At 39.4% G+C, this 18,346-nt stretch overlaps 1 protein-coding gene across 2 annotated transcripts in view; it reads right to left on the bottom strand.

Moving 5' to 3' along the window:
- LOC134535871 (mucin-2) overlaps positions 1-18,346 on the bottom strand; it is a 48,388-nt gene that overhangs the window by 21,829 nt on the left and 8,213 nt on the right. For both annotated transcript variants that reach the window (XM_063375212.1, XM_063375213.1), the window contains exon 2: positions 4,618-4,759. In XM_063375212.1, coding sequence (XP_063231282.1) covers positions 4,618-4,733 — 116 coding nt within the window. In that variant the 5' untranslated portion in view covers positions 4,734-4,759. The remainder of the gene's footprint in view (positions 1-4,617; positions 4,760-18,346) is intronic.

The following is an 18,346-nucleotide window of genomic DNA, read 5'->3' as shown; positions in this document are numbered from 1 at the left end:
AATATTTAACTAAGTAAGCACTTCGTTTTGAAAGCAAAAGTATCGAAATGTTTTAGCTAGTTCAGTGCAATAAATACTTTGATAGTGAGACAAGTTTTAAAATATGTATCAGTTGTGAACATGACAGGCAAAAAATTGGTTCACAACTGAATCCTTATGCATTGTTATTATGAAATTGTGTGATTCATCATCCATTGGCAGTGTTAGTAAAGATATATTTTAACTATCTGGTACTAATTAATTATTCCACGACAGCCGACCAGCATTCAATGAACATCGTTTTTAAACGTATAAAAATAGTTAAGATTCTGGTAAGTTAAAAGTTTTTTTAGTAAAAATGTTAACCTTGAAACATTTTAAGTATATATCACTAGTCACCCAGATTATTGCATTGATTTAATTTCGAAGCAGAAATTACCTGACCAATGCCGTTACGTACCTACAGAAATGTCACACTTCTCTACTCTCATTGGCTGTTGCGCCCTGCGCCCGAAATAGAAATGAAACATTCACATGCGCCCGATCATACTGTCCGATGCTGTGAATCGGTGGGTTCGAACCCACGCCACTCAAGCATTGTGCACATGACACAAGTCTTATGTCACTGTCATTTATTTTTCAATCGTGACCCCACCCTTATGAAAGCAGTGGCCAGTGATTTTACAGGGAAAGGTCAGTAATCCGGCATTATATGGTTCGGCACATTCTGTAACCCGGCACCAAAGGAGCTGCTCGCATTCAGATATATATATTTTTTTAAATGTCTTGCTGCTGACCTTGGTTGCAAAGTGCTTGGTTGTATAACTGAACTGCTGGCAATTTTAATCGTTGCAGTCGGTTTTCATTTCAGTAATTTTTTTTTATTGTAGCGTGTTACATGTAACAATTTTCACGTTTGGTATTTCCATTAAGGGGCGCGCCTATTCAGGGGTGTAGACCTGTATCAGTGAGGCGGGATGATAAGCGCGACGCTCGCTGGTGCTTCTAGCGCGTCATAGGGCTCTGAACTGGCGCGCAGTCTTCTCGTCGTGCATAGGACAACTGTGAAATTTGAGCGGTGACCGTAACATTATATGGCATAGAAATGAAGCCTGAAGGCAAAGGTGTATTGTAAGTCACTTAAGTGCTTTCAAGAATCTGTATTGGTTGTTTTATGTCTAAATATGACTTACTCTGTAAACACCCCTTTTAGCCATTTTAACTCTTCCTAAGAATACAATTTAAAAACTTAATCCGGAAACAAAACTACTTATCGGCCCTCAGCGAATTCTTAAATGTTTTTCGTAAGCAGACCCCACTCGGACATCTTCAGTAGTTTTGAAATCGCGTTGTTTTTCCTGATGCTCTGAGCACCGTCTGTGTGACCAGGTGGACGGGTCTCTTAAAACTGTATTGCCGTTCGATAATCCGGCAATTTCGTTAATACGGAATGGACTTGATCTCTAAAGTGCCAGATGAAATACGTTTCAATGGAACACGTTGCATGATGGCGGGAAAGGGAAAAAAAGTGGGGGGGGGGGAGGGGGGGGGGGTTTGGTGGTTTAACCAGGGCGTGATCACTTCTGCACTATTACATGGTAACTGGGTGAAACCATGATTTTACTTCAGCTATTTTTTTTTGTAAATTCAACACTATACCTCTCTTATATTTTATCTGTCACAAATATTTTCAACAGATATTGACTAAATGCGCAAGTGTTAACAATCACAAACACCCATTGTATGTAACACTTAATACACAAACAGTATTGACAGAAAAACATTTGCAATGGATGTGCAGTGTTAAATTTACAGAAATGGCCTTAACTAATAGCAGTGACGATAAAAAATAATAAACATGACGTATGAGACCCCAACTTAATAACTTAATGCAAGCTGCGGCGAATGTTTTACTCATGATTTTTTTTTGGGGGGGGGGGGGGGGTAGAGAGAGGGTTGGTTCGCAACCGGGATGAAAGCCACAACCACAACCCGAACAGTTACGAAGTTTACCGAAGTAAATTGTTAGGTTAGGTTCGGTTAGTATAATAAATAACCGTTCTTAATTCTTTTCTTTTTTTCGGGACGGTAAGTTAAATAAGGTTCTCTTAAATAAAATGAAAGGCTTGTTAGATTAGGTTAGCATTATTTAAAATACTCTATGGCCGTAAAATATATAAGTCCTTGTAATATTCATGAGCGGTCGGTAAACTTCGGAGAACTTCGGCACTGTTCGGGTGTGACTCTCATCCCTGTGAACTGCAGGCTTCCTTGGGATTTTACCCACTACCCTAACTAAAACAAAGAGTATTTGTTAGTGAATACTCAAGTGCGTCTCAAGCCGTAACCTATACGCATTATCATGCTGGGTTTTAGCCATGCAGAAAGTAAAGCATGCATCATGTGATTTTTATTTTTTTTAAGAATTGGTAAGCCATGGCAGCATTTGATGACATGAATAAATCCTTTTATCTTAAATCTAGACTATACGTAGTTAAGTTGGGCCTAGGTAAAATCTGCATAGATACAGGGAAAACCCTGGGTTATTTTCATGCAGGGTTAAATTATTGCAATCATTAAGGGGCCTCCCTAGTAACATCAAAAGTTAGTGAACACTGTATTTTTTGGAACATGATAACACATTATTTATCAACACTACGAATCTAAAAAAAATATTTTCTCCCACGAGAAGAAACTACAACAATTGTGCATATAGTTTTAAATTTTTTATTTTATCTATAAAAATATAAAATTAAATAAAAAAATCTTCCAGTGAGCTCGTGTGCTTTAAGGGCCCGCCTACAATGGTCCAAACCTGCGGGCGGTCCGTGCCATTATGCTAATGTGAATGAAGTCTCGTCGTCGCACGGAAATCCGCCCTGTCTACAATGCGATGTCCGATGTCCGGATCTACTGATTTGTAAAGTAGTCACCAGAGCGCAGTAAATACACAGCGCACGAAATAACTCATTCTTTGTAAACGCGTACGCAGCTAAGCTTTTAATATTTAGTTAACTTGTGAAAATTTATTCTGTAGGTCAAAAGTAAACTCTAATAAATGTCCATCATTTTCTGTTTGCCTTTTGAAACGGGAAACAGCAAATATCACGAGTGTTCGTTCTTCCACGCTACCAAAAGGACACACAGATTGGGACGAAAAGTTCCAAGTTGACCAATGTTGTGTTTGGAACATCGCCCACACCTCTTAATAATCCACTCTCGACCCCAATTCAATCCCTATTACACCCCTCTCGCCCCCTACATTTTGTCTTATGCCCTCATCGTCCTTGGGAGAATTATTCATCCAGCTCTCTCCTAACCCTAATTTTTCTGGCTTAACAGGGAAACGTGTATATGCACGGGACTGTATCGTCCTGTAATTTTTCCTGTCCCTGTGCCACCGGCTCCAAATCAGCGATCTAGAGGCAGACATTTTTCGCGAAAAGATCTGAACACTTACTAGACTGCAACAAGGTACACCCGCATCCTTGTGATTGGCGGCCGGCTGCGAGAGAAGTCGTTGCCTTATTCGACCGAGTCGCTCAGGCCGCGTTTACTTCCGCACTGAATCACTGTGATTGGTGTTGTTACAATCGATATCACTGTGATTGGTGTTGTTACAATCGATATGTAGGGACCGGAAAAATTCGCGGATTCAATGACCTCTAGGATAGCCTCCATTATCCTCTGCACTTCTCAAGTAAACACGCGTGTTCATTGGGTATACTAAATCGTGAGGCGTCTCCACTGGATAGCTTGTGATTCGACGCTTTCTTTGGTCGATAGTCTCTCATTGGGCCGGAGAGCTACAGTTAAACTGCGAGCCAATAGCAGAACCAGCAAAATTGTACACATGTTTGAATTTCAGTCTATCACGAAATGAATCCGCGAATTGTTTCCGGTCTCTATCGATATGTACCTGGGAGAAACCCACCCAATCACGAAAACACAGACGGTGCCAGTAACGGATCCAGGATTTTGGTTTGGGAGGGGGTTTGACCCAGCTGAGGCTAGGCTTTATCAAGGCAAACACTAAAACAATAGTGGACCCAGATGCTTTTGGAGGGGGCTTGAGCCCCTTAGCCCCCCCCCCCCTGTGGATCCGCTACTGGACGGTGCTACAGTGTTTTAACTTTCATCTAGTCTCGGAATCTTTTCGCGAAACCTGCATGTCCCTGGCGATCAGTGTCCGTCGGACCTTTGAATATATATACTGTATAGAAGTCGCCAGCCCAGGTTAAAATTTCTAATACGGTTTTGAGGTAGTTGGTTAATTCACCGCCGCAATCGCCACCATCTCTAGGGCATCGACTTGTGGTGGTCCCTAGCGGACAAGTGTCGAACTCTTCAAACATACCCTTCCCCCTCCTGTTGAACGACATTGAGCTGCAGTGAATGATGGATGTGGGATGCGGGGAATGACAGCGGGCGACAATGCTGCTCTCTAACGTGTAAATAACAACTAAGACGATACAGGGCGTTACGGCAGCGCACTGCAGCGGTGAAGTTCCCAAGCTGCTCATCATAAGCTTCTGAAAAACGTAGAGTAAATCCTATCCACTCGCGACTTCTATACAGTATATATATTCAAAGGTCGGACGTGGTTCCGTGGGAGGGAAGACGGCGTGGGGCGGGTACCTGGAGCCGAGGACCTTCCTGGAGGCCTCGCCGTCCGCCTCCTCATTGGCGGAGGGGAACGGCAGGCAGAGCGCCGCGGCGCAGCACGCCGCCAGGCACAGCCATCGCGGCAGCATCGGAGCTCCTGGCGAACACAGCGACCCTGCGACACAAACACACACACACGCTCAGTTCTCAGCACGGGATGTGCACTCATTAGAGAGACGCTTGAACAACGTTTTGTTTGTGTGCACGGCCGTAAGAGCGCTAGTGTGCTCACTGCTCAATGTTTGTTTACGATTCGTTGCCAAGGCTCATTTGTAATGGCGGCAATTTTTCTTTCGTATTTTTGTTTAGGACTTTAGGTTATTTGCGTGCTACTTGCTTATTGTTTCGTAGGTGGAAACTGGAAAATACTTGGCGTTTATTTATTCAATTATTTAGTGGCGATATTTTCATTGAGTTACATTGTTAAATTGAGTATAAAATTACGTATTAAGTAAAATACAATGCCGCCACGTGTACGAAAATGCTAGCTTGTGACATAGGTGGTTTTAGCATAAATAGCTACTTAGGTCATTCTTCCACCAATGTTTATACAGTTAGTAGGTACTGTGCACGGCCACAACAGCGCTGCAAATAGCGTTCTAGCTGTTATTCAGAGAGTGGCCTTTCTATCCCTCCCTCTCTTTTCTATGGTTCTCAGTGACTGCTTGGACCTTCAACAGCCACCACCAGCACGGACCTGCATCCAAGCACGTCATACCTCCGTCCACTTGGTCCGGCTGGCGGCCAGATGAGCCCAGGTTCGACTCCCGCGGAAGGCAATGGCGTAGAGACATGCAAAATTCGCGGATTCATTTCGCGATAGGCTAGCATCAAAACGACTATACCTTCTTACCGCTTCTGCGATTGGCCCACGTTTTATCCGGGGAACTGTGAGCCAATGGGAAACACTAAACCCAAGAAAATGCCGAATTACGGACAGCCTAGTTGAGACGTCTCACGCGTCAGTAGCCAATGAACAGGTGTCATTTCCGCGAATATATAAAGGACTGTGGAGTCTATCCTAGAGGTCAATGAATCCGCGAGTTTTGCAGGTCTCTAGCGATGGTAAACCATGTTGCAATCATCCCGCCTCGGCAAAGCATCGTGACCGTCGAGGCTGTCGCCTGTTCTCGCGACACCCACTTTGTATCACAAAGAAACACCGCACTGGAGCAGTTGCCGAACTCTTTAACTGTTACAAAGCTACATAGGATAAGTCTCTAATTTTTAAATAGATACATTTTTTTAGGTAGGTACAGCAACATTATTTTAATTAATCCCGCAAAAAAAAAACCGGACAGTTGTATTGTTTTCTTGGAGTACGTTGAACAAACCGTTACAGATATAACTATGTTAATTTTCTTCATAATTAGGCCACAACAACGATACCCGACTGCCTATTTTTAAAGTTTCATGGAAAATTTCGTTTGCATTATAATTTAGTTTAAATTGTATAATAAATCAAACATTTTATTTTCTTCCACTGCTTAGTGGTGATACTACGTATGTATGTGTGTATGTGTGTGTATATATGTGTGTGCATATATATATATATATATATATATATATATATAGAGAGAGAGAGAGAGAGAGAGAGAGAGAGAGAAAAGAAAGAGACGAGTTAATCAACATGTTTTGCGTCTAAACGAAAATCGAACCCACCAACGATATGCACCACAGCTAGAATTATTTTCCATTAACACAATATTAAAAAGCATTATGGTTGATTTCTAAGATTATCGCTTTGTGGTTATTGACTTTTCTTTTGTTTCCACGTTTGATTTTTGTGCTGTGGGCTATTTTTTCTATTTACAAATAGGGATGCAAGCCTATATTGCGAAGAAATTTCTCTGCTTCTCTTATTGTTTTTTGGATTTTACTCTCTGCATCATGCTGTCTCAATAAGCGAGTCTTTTCTCGAGATAAATCGTGTTATATTATTTCATGGGAGTTTCCACTGCGAGTGTTTTTTTTTTGTTTTTTTTTTTTTTTTAGCTGGGGTTTATGTTTATCTGTGATTGGCGACGTAACTGTTTCGGCAAAGAATTGCAGCGGCGGGTGCGGAGACTGCGTGTGGTTCGCGTGAAGAGATGTAGTTGGAAACACAATATTCGTATATTTATCACGCTAGGCATTAAAATAAAGTCGGGGTACGGACGATAGTTTAACAAGACAACGTCATAACAAAACATTGATGAAATTATTGCATACTTTTATGAGTAAAATTGAATCATTTTTATTTTAATAATAAAAGAATAAATACTTGAAATTATACTAGTAATCAGATTTTTAAAATGCAAGAATAATTAATCTTTATTGCCGAAATTGTTGTTGTAATAAGCAATGAAAACCACATTAACTTTTCACTTCACTTTATAAACAGTCGACGAAACAGTTCACGTGTAGATGTAAGTTGTGTGCTGCCGCTGTCTTTTATCTCCTCAGACGCATAGGCCAATCGAGTGGAAGAGAGATAGATGCGGCGCAAGCGTACAATGAGCGTAACGGGACACAGCGTAACGGAACAATGAGCGTAACGAGACACAACGTAATGGAACAATGTGCGTAACGGAACACTTTTTCATGCGTGCAGCCGGCGTTCATCGATTTATTAGACGTTATCACGTCAAAAAAATTCTACGTTAAATTACGTGTCCGAGTTTAGTATCGTAAGTGTATTTGCAACACGAGTACATATGAATTCGCTTGTTAACCAAGATTTAGATGTCGCACGTCTCTGGCGACGACTTTGAATTTTCAACATGGCCTATAGAGTGAATGTGGATGTTTCATGTTCTCTACCCGAGGGTTCACGACCCCGATGATGCTGATGATGTCGTCGGCGCCTGTGACTTCCGAACCTTTTTGACGTGACAACGTCTAATAAATCGATGAACGCCGGCTGCACGCACGAAAAAGGATGACTCATTGTCCCGTTACGCCCATTGTCCCGTTACGCGTTGTCCCATTACGCTCATTTTACGCTTGCGCCGCATCTATCTCTCTTCCAATCGATTGGAACAACCATCGATTTGACTTTTTAGAGGCACATTAAACATGAAACACTCCCATTCGTTTCCTACTTTTCCTATCATCGTCCTATCATCCTTAACAGAATAACACAGATTGGAAGAAGTTAAATAGCAAACATGTTTAAAAGTTATAGTTAAAATAATCTCTTCGTTAAAGTAATAAACATACTTGAATTAATGAGTGCAAATATAAGTAAATTTATTAATTAAATTGTAGATTTCATTTCACTCCTCCTTTGTATCCATACAAAATAGTGATAATTCAATAAAAATGATTCAATTTTATTCATAAAAGCATGCAATCATTATTCATCAATGTTTTGTTATGACGTTGTCACGTTAAACTATCGTCCGTAAACCGACTTTACAGACAGCCAATTTTTTTCCCTTTCTTCCATGTCAGCGGTGCTGGTCGCGCCTTTTCGCCCCCGCCTCGCTCGATCAACCGTCTCCCTCGCTTCCGGTTCAACACTTCACCGCCAGAGCGCTCTCACGACAAGCACGTCGGGTCAGGCAGGGGGCGGGGGGGGGGGGGGGGGGGGAGACGCCCTTCCCTTCAGGATTCGAAAGAAAAAAAACTCGTGAAGACAGAACAAAAAAAAATCATAGCAACCTTAGGTACTCGAGGTTACGTGGAGATTATTTCGGAAGTATGATCGCAACCCTTATAATGAATGGACTACAATAATGCATTTCCTCCCACACACCCCAGCTAGCCCTTCGTGTCTCATACACAGAAGCGTTTACTTTGTAAGCATGTGTATTTCATGAAAACTTAACATTTGTGTTTCATGTGTGAAATTACATTAATACATTTGAAATTATCACTTGTTTTAACGACATAACCATCGAACAATTGACTCAAGGAAAATAAAGTATTTAAAACAACTAAATAAAAAAAACCTAAAATTATAACTGTTCAGTTTTTTTTTCTTTTCTCAAGCAAAATCATTACTTGAATTTCTATGTGTAAACGTTGTAATTCTTAAAGTCTACTGTTCCCTCATATTTTAATGCGACAATTTTGACGTGACAACGTCTAATAAATAGATGAGCGCTGGCTGCACACGCGAAAAAGTGTCCCGTTACGCACATTGTTCCGTTAGGCTGTGTCCCGTTACGCACATTGTTCCGTTACGCTGTGTCCCGTAATGCTCATTGTACGCTTGCGCCGCATCTATCTCTCTTCCACTCGATTGGCCTATGCGTCCGAGGAGAAGAAAGACAGCGGCAGCACACAACTTACATCTACACGTGAACTGTTTCGTCGACTGTTTATAAAGTGAAGTGAAAAGTTAATGTGGTTTTCATTGCTTATTACAACAAGAATTTCGGCAATAAAGGTTAATTATTCTTGCATTTTAAAAATCTGATTACTAGTATCTATAATTTCAAGTATTTACATGTATTCTTTTATTATTAAAATAAAAAAGATTCAATTTTATTCATAAAAGTATGCAATCATTTCATCAATGTTTTGTTATGACGTTGTCACGTTAAACTATCGTCCGTAAACCGACTTTACAGACAACCAGTTTTATTTAAACTCAATTTAAAAAAAAACTTTTCGTAAAAAAAAGTGTGTGCGTGGAGTCCACGCATACAAGCATAGTTTCTCTCGACCGTCTGCGGGTTGGCTGCAAGACCGCGAGCGGGTTCGTCGGGCGCCAAAGTAGACTTCAAGCACATATACCTACATCAGCTTCGCACTGGTGGTTGGTCCACCGTGCTCTCGACAAGACCTTGACGACAGTCAGCCATTCATAAACAAGGAGGAGAAGTCGTTACCCAACCACGCGTAACCCACCAAACGACGACCACGTCATTGACCATTGACGATTCCAAACAAAAAAGGCTTGGTTATACATAGGCAAGTAAAATCTATCACGGAGTGAAATTAATCCGATTAATGATAGTTAGTCCCGGAAATTTCGCGGATTCCTCTGGCCTCAGGATAGAATTCAAAGTTATAGGTGTGCTCGACCCATGTTTACTTTCCCATTGGTTGATTTCTTAGCGAGAACATTTATCCTTGTTATTTGGCACTACCTGATTCGCTTACTTCTCTCCTGGCTGGACATCATTGGCTCACGGTCGTAGAGGGGCGTGTCCAGATAACTGCGGTCCAATCATGAACTCAGTGCGACAGTGTGGAGGTTTGCATTCTAGCTTGCGACTAAATGAATCCGCGAAAATTCCGTGGCTTTAATGATAGTGAATCTAGGCAAAACCGATGGTTTTGGTCATGTATTCTGTCTCAGATGCGACAGTTTTTTTTTAAGTAGTTCCAATGGTATGTATCCTTCTGCAACTGTTATTCTGGCACATGTGTATATGTGTTTATATGTGAATATGCATATATGTATATAGGTGTTTATGCATGTGTATTAGCATATGTGTGTATATAATCGTAAAAATAAATGCTCTTACGCAAGGCGTGAAAACCAACAGATGTCTGTGGGGCAACGTAGTGGTGAAACGTACCGCAGAACGGTAGGGTCCCTGCGAATGCGTCATCGTTAACAGGTTTTCTGTTTTTTTTTTTTTTTTATTTCTTCCCCCCTCACGACTGTCCTTGGGGAGTTGTACTGCATGCTTGTCGGGTCAGCCTAACCTCCCAGGCGGGTAACCCGACCAGAAGAAACACGAGCGAACGGGTGTTGGTTTTTTTCTGGTCAGTAGTGACGCAGCGACAAGTAACACTCCTCTCTCTCTCTCTCTATCTCTCGTTCTCTTCCCTTTCCTCCTCGCACTATTCAACCTCCTTTACGCGCAGGCTCGGTCAAGGCCACCTGCGGCTGACACGGAAGAGACGTCGACCCATGGTGGTAAGAAAGTAAGGGAGTCGGTGTGTACTATCTTTGCCATGTCAACACTCGAAGTCACCATGAGAACATCCCCCCTCCAACCCCCTTTCCTATAAGTAGAGACCTGCAAAATTCGCGGTTTCGATGGCCTTCAGGATAGACTGCACATTCTCCTGTACACTCAGGCAAATAACGCAAGTTCATTGGCTGCCGACTTGTAAGTCGTCTCAGCTGGTTTGTCTGTGATTCGATCCTTCTCTGCTTGAGGGTTTTATAATTGGTTGAGATTCGCCAAGATGAACAGTAAGCCAATAGCAAAATTATATAAGAGGTATATGTGTTTGAATTCTAGCGCTTATCACCGAATGAATCCGCGAATTTTGCAGGTCTCTACCTATAAGTATAGAAAAACTATTTTCGGTTACAATGAGGTTTAACGCCAATTTCTTGCAGCTGTGTTGGTATTGTGTTTATTTAACAACATTCACTACGTGAGGTAGCATGTTTACGATTTTTTTTCCCCCTAGCGTGTTATTTTCAAGTTATTAAACAAATTTATAGAATATCAGCCTTTGTTACGGCTACGATTTGTTTTGCTATCCAATTTCTAGCCAGTTTAGTTCAACTTCAGAACAGACAGCCACTCTATACCTCCAAGCGTCGGCGAAGAAGGGGGGAGATTAAAATAGCATTAAAAAAAATACAATCTAAAAAAATAATAATTAAGCAACCAAATTATAGAACAAGGAAAGTTTATTTTAACGTTTTATTTTAGATGATGGTACCGGCAACATAGACGGTCATCTAGGTTTTTGTACTCCAATTTTTCTTTATGATTCCAAATTGTAGATATGAAAGGTGTTTTTATACGCTCATAACGTCTAGTGCTAACGAAGCGCTCGGGAGAAATATCTGTTTCACACGTTCGGCCGCAGTTGACATAATATTGTACTAGGCCATGAATATCAAATCAATGTCCATAAATTGTTAATTTGAAATAACTAAATTGGTCAAATAAATAATTTTTTTTAAATTGCTGCTTTTTAAAAAGCCCGCCTTAACCTGTTCGATATTATAGACGATTTTCTCGCACGGTGGTTGGCCGGTTATTGCACGCTCGGCTCAGGCAGAACGTGACAATGAGTCATACTTTTTCGTGCGTGCAGCAGGCGTTCATCGATTCATAAGACGTTATCACGTAAAAAAAATATGTTCGTATTAAATTTGAGAAGAACGCCGGTTAAAATCACCCAGGTACTAGCAGTGTGCCCGATGAGAAAGTATTTGATCGTCATTTTCGATGAGTTACCATAAAAAAAACGCTGATACAACTGACTTTTGTTTATAAACAGAAGCCACGTTTTCATATTTCTAACTTCAAAAATGACTAACTTCCGATACAAAAATTTCATACCCCTATTTAACCCCCTTAGAGGATGACCTTTCAAAAAAATCCTTTCTACGTTATATATCGAACTTCTCTGCGAAATTTCATGCTTCTAAACCCACCGGTTTAAGCTTGTGTTAGAGTTTTATTAAGTAGATCTTCCGATCTTCGTATTATTTATCGTTATTTTCGTAGATTTACGGGTACTAAGTTCACTTACTTGGAAAATGAGCCCTCAAGAATAATCTTTGTAACCTGTTGAAGACTACTGCAGAAAAAAAAACACACACATATGTGTGTTGAACATACGAAATACAGCAATTGTTTTTCTTCTACGGAGACCGAGTAGTTAGACACGATGTTGTAAGTACTCTTGGGTTTATTTCAGATGGAGTTCTTCGTCGCAAGTTGTGGCAACCACTAGTGGAGAGACTACGAATTTACGAGAGAGATTAAGTAATGAAAATGCAATAAAAGCCCAATTGTCCGGAAACACTGGTGGTTTTTTTTTCTTGTTAACACCACGCTTATCGAACCATGATGTAAATTTTCTTCGATTGATGTACTCTTCATATTTAAATTATCGTTACTGGTGTTTGTAATGGCATAGAGGTTTCCGTTTCGTGAAGTTCCGGACCGAAGATGTCGTAGACAAAGTACGCGAGATTCACGTCCACGAAATCAACGACAAAATGGCGGAGTGCAAGAAGGCGCAGCCCAACGAAGTGATGCCACCTGCGGACCTGGCCAAGCGACGTGTGATTTCCGACAGCGAGAACCACAGGCGAGGGCATGGCCCCCGCACATTCGATTACGGGCCCTGGACACAGGATCGGAGATAACCCCCCCCCCTCCCCCAATACAATTTTACAGTCACGTGCTACATTATAATTGCATGGTTATTTATTACGTATACACTCTTCTTAGAATGTTATTTCACCTGACAATACAGGGTATAATTGGACAGTCTCCGGGTAAAAGGTAACAAGTCAAGAATTCACTTATTTGCAGGAGAAACAAAAAAACTCTTATATAAAAATTGAATTTAAATACTTAAATTTTTCTTGCATTATTCTTTTATTTACCAACATGTTTACCAACATAGTTGCCAATGATTAAAAATGCATTACATATTCTAAGTATGCTTAAGAGTTTAAGTGACTTGTTGACTAAAAAAATCACCAAAATGTGACTTGTTACCTTTTACCCGGAGACCGTCAAATTATTTTGTTAAGAGGCCGTGTCAGTAAATGTTTATTTCCAATATTCTGCTCTAGAAGTTCTCTCTTTTAACAGTGAGATTTAGTGGCTTTTTCAACCGAAGGAACTGTAGCCGCAGCGCGTGATAAAGCTACTATATATACCCTTATCACAGGATTAGTGGGAAGGTTGACAGCTCGAGTTTACTCGACGAAAAATGTATCTGGTTCCTCGACAATCTGAGAGGATGACAATCTGACCGGCGGCTCACTAGGAAATTGCGGATGCAGGGATTCAGAATCAAGAAACCTCACTTATACAACTATGGTATGAGTCGAATCTAAAAATTTTAATACTTTAAACGTATCGGAATACAATTAATCTTCAAACATGTGGTAATTATTCTTTATCTGGATGTAATAGTCCGTGATAAATAATGTTAGTTGACATTAAAAAGTATACGAAATTCATCATGTAACGTTTTAAAAGGATAATAACATAAATGCATATGCTTAGATATTGCATATGCATCACACACAATCTAAATACAATCTCACTTAAGTCAGACTACCTAATTTTTTACAATGCACCATCATACAGTTTAACAGAGGTAGGTGAACCTCTTATCGACGTTGTTTCAAAGAATTTAAATTTACAAATATTATACTATTTATCTTAATACGATATGTAGCCTACCTTTATGAATACGAACTTACAAAAAAATTATTGAATTTATCACATTACACTTTAACATTACACAAGACTAAAACACTAACAAAACTTAATTTTATACATTGCTGTAGCATATTAGAAGACGAAATAACTCACAAGACTAACATTAAGAGGGCTGCATTACAAATTTACTTTACAGAGAAGAAAATATCCTTTCAAGATATTTCATTACCTCATTCATTACATAATACTGCCGTTGATGTGATCGTAGATATAAAGTATTTAAAAAATATATTCCATTATGTTTATGTAAATATTTTGAAAACGTTATTGCTTAAAGATGCTCATTATTTAAATAATAACGAATCTTTTACTTTTATGTACTGAACAAACAAAATACTTATAAGTTAATAAGATAAAGCTTAGTTGAGTAACATCTTCAATTTGTATTGAATTCAATGTACATATCGAAAATCATGTACAATGAATGCAACAGATTGAATTCAATAAATATTTGATCTTGTGAAACGGCCATAATATTGATGTAGATTAGGGACCGGAAAAATTCGCGGTTTCGACGGCCTTCAGGATAGACTGCACATTCCCCTGTACACTCGGGCAAATAATGGCAGTTCATTTGCTGCTGACTTGTTAGTCGTCTCAGCTTGTTTGTCTGTGATTCGATCCTTCTTTGGTTGGTGTTTTATAATTGGTTGAGATTCGTCCAGATGAACAGTAAGCCAATAGCAAAATCATCTAAAAGGTATATGTATTTGACTTCTAGCCTATCGCCGAATGAATCCGCGAATTTTTCCGGTCTCTATTAATTATAGATGCTCACATGCATCGTGAGAGTCCGTATAAAGCCTATTACAATTCTATAAGTATACATTAAAATGCTTTTAAAATATACATGTGTAATATAATTAAAACTTGTTTAAGTAAGATCATCACAAAAAAAATGAAAATACTTCAACAGTAAGTGATGTTTTATAAGATTTTAACAAAACACACTTACAATAAGAGAATACTAATCATACCACATAATTCAACACAAAATATACATTCCAGTAGGCGCTACGTAAAAACAACTTCTATTTTTATGCTGATAACTCTGCATTGTTTTATATATATATTTATTTCTAACTTTTAATATTCTCTACACATTAACTGAAATTACTTATTTACAGAGTCTTAGCTAATGTTGGTCTGTACCACATACAGTTCGTACGATATCTCTACGCAAAACACATACAGTTCATTATTAGTAATATCAATTATATTTCATGAACATAATGAAATTAGTATAGGCCCTAGGTTGTTCACTGTTAATTGAGTACTTCTGAAGTATTTTCATTGTGAGTTAACATACATACCAAATGCCATTCTTCCATTAAAGTTACAAAGAAGACAACAAGATAATATAAATATGTATGTAGTACCATATTTTAAACCCCTATTAAATGAATAATAACTCAATCTCTATTCTGGACTATTAAGTAATAATTTTTATTAATGTTATTTATAACTGAAATAAAATGACAACTAACAAATTAGTAAAAAAATATAATTACGTGCGATATAGTGTGACATTTGTACTTGGACGGCAAACGAATATAATAAAATGTCTATGACAATGTTAACTTTACTCATTATTATGGAAAGAAACAAAATGGGCAGATAAGCATATTCTACGCTGACATTTAAAAATGCTCAATTTAAAATGAACATTCCAAGAAAATTTATTTTATATCACCACAAAAAATCAAACTGCGGCGTCATTTTCCCGATGACAAACAAAAAAGTTGTATGGTCGCGAATAATACATTCGTATGGCGTCACATCAGCGGAATATTCCCTTGGCATAAATGTGTGAATTCTGTGGCACTAATGGAGAAGTAAACCTTCGCTCGAACACAAAAACAAATGAACGAACAGCTTTTTTTTTTTTGATAAGATGTGTAATCGGAGACCCCTGGGGTGGTTGAAGAGTGTCAGGTCGGTCGCCAGACCAGATAGTAAAAGCTCAGGGGCTGAGGATAGAAAAGGCATATCTCCAAATTATTAAGTATAAATGTTGTCATGTAATAGTTAAAGACTTGATTACACCCAGGTTTATAAACCCATCATGATCATGAAGACACTGATCGGAAGGTAATGTGCAATACATTTCAATGGCGTTTTCAGTTTTTGCTAAATAATTATAAATATAAGCAAAATTTCAATGTATCTGGACAAATCAAAATATTGATAATATTATTTTCATCACAGAAATAATATATGATATGATAAATAAATTTGAAAAAAGCGGTTATGTTAAATGTATTGTATACTTTCAGTAGGCAAAATTTCCGGCCCCTACCTATTATAGACTTTGAGAAAAACTGCCTTTTAAAATAACATTAATATAGATAGGAGCGCAAATTTGTGACACGGCCTCTTAAGTCCAAACTAAGCTTTATTTATACAATTGTTTTACTTTTAAAATGACCACAGCGAGTATCTATGTACTTTTGTTTCGCACACAGGTAGAGTTACCAGACACTGATAATAAAAAAGGACATTCATCTCGCAAAAGGAGGAAAATATATAATTTTTTTAAAAAGCCATGAATTAATTACAATGGAGTACGATATTTTACAATATTTCGGCATTTAATACAGTTTCAGTATAAAGAATCAAACAAACTACGCATATACAGCATATTAAAAACAAAAGTGCTTCTGCATGTGCTGCTACCCGTCAAGCTGTCATAGAACTACTTACTAGTGGGATGACCCTGCGGACAGCGCGCTCTTTACTCAGAGTGTAACTGCAGGAATTATCTCACTTAAAAAAAAAAAAACCGGACATTTTGGAGCATTAAGGAAAATCCGGCCGGACGCAAAAAAATACATAAAAAGGAGGACATGTCCTCCTTTTGCCGGACGTCTGGTGACCCTACACACAGGGCTGTGCCGGGGCACGGAGGGTACCCAGGGGTCCACCCAGCCCCGCCCTTGAGGGGGGGGGGGGGGGGGCACGGGCGAGGGGCGAAGCCCGGGGCGAGGCTGGCCGACTTGTGCAAGCCGGCGTCCCGCCGGGCAGTTGCGCCACTCTGCACTCGGCGACGTGTGTGGACGCACGCCGAGCCTGGCGCGGGGAGGGGACTTCGAAGAAAAAACCCCTGAGTGTCGGGACGATGACGAAATGTTATCTGCGGGCGGCCGGAAACACTCCCGAGCCACGGACCGCCAGCAATTCCGCAGAACATGCCATTGGAAACCAGCTGCCAATAAATAACTTGTTCTACTACAAGAAATATACAATACATGGCTATCGTTATTTTTGGACATACGAAATACGTTTCCCCCCCCCCCTTCTTCTTCGATATAACACTGAGTATTCCTTACGAAAAATTGACGCATCATTACATATATTTCAACTGATGTTTCATTCAAGCGATAGGTATACATTTTTTTTTAAACCCACGGAAAATCAATTAAATATTCAATATTCTAATTTCATTATGTTTGTTAATATCCGCAGTTAACACTGGAAAGCTATATTAAGGGAACGGTTGACGAATAATTTTATTTATTTCAGTGGTGAGTGCCACGATAAGAACCCGAACCTAATATTACCGCGAACTCACATGGATATTTGAGTTCCACGTACTGAAAGTGAAGTACAGCGAAGGCGATTGCTAGCTTCGCGCGTCATTACCCACGAAACCAAATGCTAGACTGTAGCTCATATCTGCATGTGCTCCACTGCGTGATGTCGGCATTGATTCTTACCCGGGCTTTGCGCTTTGTGTTGCCCCAGTACCTCTAATAGTGGTAAAGTTGTTTGTAGACCGTTCCCTGAATAGCTTCCCAGTATTAACTGCGCAACGGTAAAACCAAATTAAGTCAAATAGTTCAATATTCAATTATCCTTTCCATATATTTCATATTCAATTATCATTTCCATATAATGTATTGTTTCAATGAAACATTAATTTAAATATTAAATTATGCGCCCATTTTCAAAAAAAAATCTTTTTCATACATCCAATAATAACCATCGTCATGTGTTCCACAAGTTTATAATATCTTTCTTGTAGCATTACAAAAAAAAAAAATCTCTTGGCAAATAGTTTTCAAAGGAATCTTTTGTAAAAGTACGGACGATTTTTTTTTGGTGTGTTAGGCTACTTTTTGATAGGCTACACATGATGTTAAAGAACGTTGCCTTCACTGATAGTAGTTTAAGAGTGCCGGTCCCATATTGTGTAAGTGAAACATGGTGGAATATTTTTTTTCCCGCAATCCCTAGAACATGATTGCTTTAGTAGAAGTTAAAATTAGCAATCTTTGGATTATCTTTTTTTTTTTTAATTACAGCCATGCAAACTATTGAGTAAAAACGAAATCACCGTACTTTGCGCGTGATTTTAAATCGCGACTGGAAAATAGGGGTCGTTACCACAAGGCCGAAATGCCAAAACGCCGAATGTACATTAACGCCGAATACCATAACGCCGAATGCCAAATTGACCGCAACGCCGACAGCTAGAAAACTGCTGTGTACCACAACGCCGAAAAATGTTGCTGCGGGGAGGCGGGGGGGGGGGGGGGGGG

This window comes from Bacillus rossius, chromosome 10 (assembly GCF_032445375.1).
Source record: "Bacillus rossius redtenbacheri isolate Brsri chromosome 10, Brsri_v3, whole genome shotgun sequence".
Classification (NCBI taxonomy): Eukaryota; Metazoa; Arthropoda; class Insecta; order Phasmatodea; family Bacillidae; genus Bacillus; species Bacillus rossius.
Note: the sequence above shows the minus strand (reverse complement) of the source record. Positions and strands in the feature narration are given on the sequence as shown.